This window comes from Rasamsonia emersonii (assembly GCF_000968595.1).
Source record: "Rasamsonia emersonii CBS 393.64 chromosome Unknown ctg1118621760716, whole genome shotgun sequence".
Lineage (NCBI taxonomy): Eukaryota > Fungi > Ascomycota > Eurotiomycetes > Eurotiales > Trichocomaceae > Rasamsonia > Rasamsonia emersonii.
In genome coordinates this window covers 7,374-11,738 of record NW_013562783.1, presented here as the reverse complement: position 1 = coordinate 11,738, position 4,365 = coordinate 7,374, and the positions used below count along the sequence as shown (strand labels likewise).

The window sequence follows — 4,365 nt, the reverse complement described above, 5'->3', positions numbered from 1 at the left end:
ACCAGCACAGAGATTTCTGTTCTTCGAATGTCGAATGTAGTATATTCAGACGGCGCAGCCAGAAACAAGCACAACCCACCCTGTGACCAGCACGGAGATTTTTCTGTCAAAGTTCAGAGAGAATAAGATTTGGTTTCTCTCCATTTTTCTTCACCGCAACGTAGAGAGAGATGGTTTTAGACGGCGTCAAACGTGTTTCGTGTTTCGAATGAGGATGAGGTATGTATGTAGTTTAGAAGAAGAAGAAGAACCCATGCTGCCAGAATTTCCAGAATTTTGTTCTGTACTGTATGTATGTACAGTCTTGTATGCACAGAACAGCTAATATAGATCGTGATGATCTATCGTGATCGTGAGGGTGTCTGTTGGAGGTCTTGGAGAATGAATGAATAAATAAATAAATACCAGACCAGATCCAATGGATGAGGTCTGCTGGCCAGTATATATCGTGTGCGTTTTGATTGATACAAGATATTTTTTTTCTTTGATAAGGATAAGGATGAGAAGGATTTTGTAGATGATAGAGATTTCAGATGGATAAGATGGGGCCAGGACAATCAATATAGTAGGCCATATCGAGGACGCACATAGAAATATATATGTGTGTGTGTTTATATATGTGTGTGAGAGGTATATATGCAGAGGACAGAGGAGGGGGGATTGCCAGATATTTATACTGTAGCTGGGCAGGGCAGGGCTGGGAGGGCGTGAATGACTCACTATCTGGGCTCTTGTCATCGTCACTTATACAGACTGGAATCTACCGCCAGTAGTGACGACACACTTCTAGATAGTGCTCACAGTGAAGGATGTGATTATTTGTAAATTGGATAGAATAAGACTGGAATCTATGCCAGGCTAGAAGTGACGATACATACTTAGACAGTGCTCACAGTGAAGGATGTGGTTATTTGAAATTGGATGTGATGAGATAAAGAAAAATGCTAAGTTGCCTACAGCCTGAATGAATATATACAGGATGGCTGCATGGTCTGGTGGAAGGTTCCTTGCAGTTTTGAAAGTGTAATCAGTTGCATTTCCTATAGCTCTCGCAGATCTCACGATTATACTGTACTACAGTGTAATGCCAAACGCTTGCAAGATAGCATGTTGAACGGTCATTCTGCTACTAGGCAAAAGACTCGGACAAACCGATATGTAGGCAATGCAAGCAATCCTTTCTTGATGACCTTCCCTCTCAACCAAAATATTTTGATTAGAGTGATCAGGTAGGAAGTCGTCGAGCTCGTCTTAGCTTCATCCATATACAAGTACATAGACTACTAGACCCCAGCACCGCGTTGAGGTGCGAGCTCGTCGCTGGGGAACCCCTGGATAGTGCCTGGACCGGAACTAGTCGTCTCCACGACCTCATCCCGGGCGGGGCCTTCCTCCTCCAGAACCGTCCCTCACGCATCCTCCTGCAGGGCTGCCTCAAAGCTGACCGCGAACTCGTCGAAGGTTTCGGTCTCCTGAGGATCGGTCTCCTGAGCAGGATCGGCGCGAGATGCGGAACAACCCGAGGCAGCACGAGCAGTGGTGCGTTGGTTCCGCCTTGTCTGCTCCCTTGCCCTCTTCACGTCGTGCTCCAGAGGGGAGGTGCCACATATCCCTTCTTCATATGGTTCCTTTCCCCCAGCCACGAGTAACTCTTGGTGCGGAATGCCTGCCGCAATTGATCCCCCGTCCCCGGCGAGCGCCCAGTAGGTGGATTGTCGTCCCCAGCGAGATCGACCACCGCTGGTCCAGCAGCGGGCGCCGGTCTCACTGGGGACTCGGACTGGGGTGGCGGAAGTGGGTGAGCCGTCGCTTGGTTCTGCTGGCCGATTTCGAGCTGCCCGGACTGGAGTGCCGCGAAAATGGCGTTGAGACACTGTTGGAGCTGGATGGCCTGGTCTCTCCACGCCTTGGCCGACTGTTGGTTCTTGATGGCCTTCCCTTGCCAGAACGCCGCGTTTTCGCAGAGATGCCCGTCCTGGCAGGAGACGGGGAAGGACGGACGAGTACAAGACTCCTCGCCGGTCTTGGATTTCTTCCCCTCAGAGGCTTCGGACCAGCCGAAGGCCTCGTCGTAGGGGCGCTTGCCAGAAGCGCTTTGCGGTTGAGGATTTTTCTCCATGGACGCGGAAAGATTGGTAGACGCGGATGAAGACAGCTTGGGATGTTTCAAACGAAATTTGTGACCAGCACAAGAGATTTTTGAGGAGGGCTGAGAAGGAAAAGAAGGAAGAGAAAGAAGAAAAGACGAACAGCAGGGAAAAGAGACGATATAAATAGACAGGAATCTTCCTGTAGTGAATAAGAACAGCATCCTGGACCAGCAACAGTGAATCTGACATTGGATCTAGCAACATGGTGACTGGAGATGGGCGATGAAGAGCTAAACAAGCAGTGAATCAGCGACTCGTGTGACATTCACGTCTCTTTCTGCCGCGCATTACCCTTCACCGCCCTCACTCCACCACGTGCCCTAGCACCTCCACCAACCAGAGAGCCTGCAATTTCACCGCCTCTGATGTCAAGCAGAAACCCGCTAACCAGGAGTAGACTAGCTTGGGTTCCCTTGGGCGTGCCCCAGTAAGGCTGAGAGCATCGTCCCTCTTCCACCTTCACCCCACGCAGCGAAACAAGACCGCAGCGGTGCAGTCACAATCAGCATACTCAGGCACCATGAGCGTTATTCTCTGTACTGGTGAGTTTAGCCATCGTTGATGCAGCTCTGCTGCCTGTCTGTGAGAAAGTTGTGCTGACAACTGCAAAGCGGGGTATGATCATACCATCCGGTAGGTCTCGATCCATCCAGCTCCAAAAGCCGAGGCTGCTGTTGACAGTATCGCAATGCAGCTTTTGGGAAGCCCTTTCAGGGATCTGCTCGCGCACTTTGCAGCATCCCGACTCGCAGGTGAATCGTCTGTGTATTACGCCCGATAAACGTTACCTCGCCGCCGCCGGACACACCAATGTCAAGCTCTACGATATCAAGTCCAGCAACCCCAACCCGGTCATGACCTTCGATGGCCACACAAACAATGTCACCGGAGTCGCCTTCCACTGTGAAGGCAAGTGGATGGTTACCAGCTCTGAAGACGGAACCGTCAAGGTCTGGGACACTCGCACAGGCAGTCTGCAACGCAACTATGTCCACAAGGCGCCCGTTAACGATGTTGTCATCCACCCAAACCAGGGAGAGCTCATCAGCGGGGATCGTGCCGGTACGGTGCGAGTCTGGGACTTGGGAGAGAGCGTGTGTACACACCAATTGATTCCAGAGGATGACGTCGCGGTGCATAGTGTGAGTGTCGCCAGTGACGGTTCTCTTCTCTGTGCGGGCAACAAAAAGGTACGTTATCAGACTTGAGAGCCGCTCAATGTTCGACTGCATCTAATTCAGTTCGCCTAGGGGAACGTGTATATTTGGCGTATGATCCAAGAAACCGAGGTCACTCGAATTGTGCCCATTGCGACATTCCAGGCGCACAAAGACTATCTCACTCGTGTCCTTCTTTCGCCCGATGTAAAGCACCTTGCCACCTGCTCCGCGGACCATACCGCCAAGATCTGGAATTTGGATCCCGACTATCCTCCAGCCAAGGCTGCCGCTGAGGCTGCCAAAGCGAAAGCCAAGTCTAATGCAAACGGCACAGCCAATGCCAACGGGGCCACCAACGGAACAGCTACACCTACATCGTCCGACTCCCAGACTACGACTGACGCCAACACGGCTGATACCTCTCAGGGCAGCTCCGGTGATCATAACGCGAATGACTTCAATTCAGCCGGCTCCCAGAGCGGCACCCCAGCGGCCGGGGACCAGCCTCAACAAACATTCCCTGTGCAACCAGACGGTCCGCCAATGGACCCGACGACCGGCACCCTCTATCTGGAAACCACGTTGGCGAACCACCAGCGCTGGGTGTGGGATTGCGCCTTTTCAGCGGACTCGGCATACCTCGTCACCGTGTCGAGCGACCACTACGCTCGTCTGTGGGAGTTGGCTTCGGGGCAGATCATCCGTCAGTACAGCGGACATCACCGTGGAGCGGTTTGCGTTGCTTTGAACGACTATTCCGAGCCTCGCTGAATTGTTTCTTTTTCTCTTACTTTCTACATTTTCTCCGTTTTACTTACGCAATCTGTACATACAGTGAAACTGCATCCGCACGGCGATTCGGAGTTGGTTAGGTCTTATGGACAGGGTGTTCTGGCTGCTCGGTTAGTTTGCAATTGACACGATCATCATCGTCGTCGTCATCATTTCCAACTTGGTTGTTTTCATCTAGTCTGGTGTGCAGGGATGGATAATACCCTCTAATAATAAATAAGCACAGAGTTATTTATTACAAGGCACCCTATCAATCACAAATT

General features: G+C 51.3%; 2 protein-coding genes across 2 annotated transcripts; one reads left to right on the top strand and one right to left on the bottom strand.

Annotated features, from left to right (window-relative positions):
• Positions 1-1,409: 1,409 nt before the first annotated feature.
• T310_8349 (uncharacterized protein) lies at positions 1,410-2,119 on the bottom strand (the record flags this gene model as incomplete). The annotated part of the gene is made up of 2 exons (XM_013468871.1): positions 1,410-1,628; positions 1,769-2,119. 2 exons carry the CDS (start codon positions 2,117-2,119, stop codon positions 1,410-1,412), a joined length of 570 nt encoding a protein of 189 aa, XP_013324325.1.
• Positions 2,120-2,352: 233 nt separating this feature from the next.
• T310_8348 (Protein transport protein (LST8)) lies at positions 2,353-4,081 on the top strand (the record flags this gene model as incomplete). Its single annotated transcript, XM_013468870.1, has 3 exons — positions 2,353-2,355; positions 2,762-3,340; positions 3,401-4,081. 3 exons carry the CDS (start codon positions 2,353-2,355, stop codon positions 4,079-4,081), a joined length of 1,263 nt encoding a protein of 420 aa, XP_013324324.1.
• Positions 4,082-4,365: the final 284 nt, after the last annotated feature.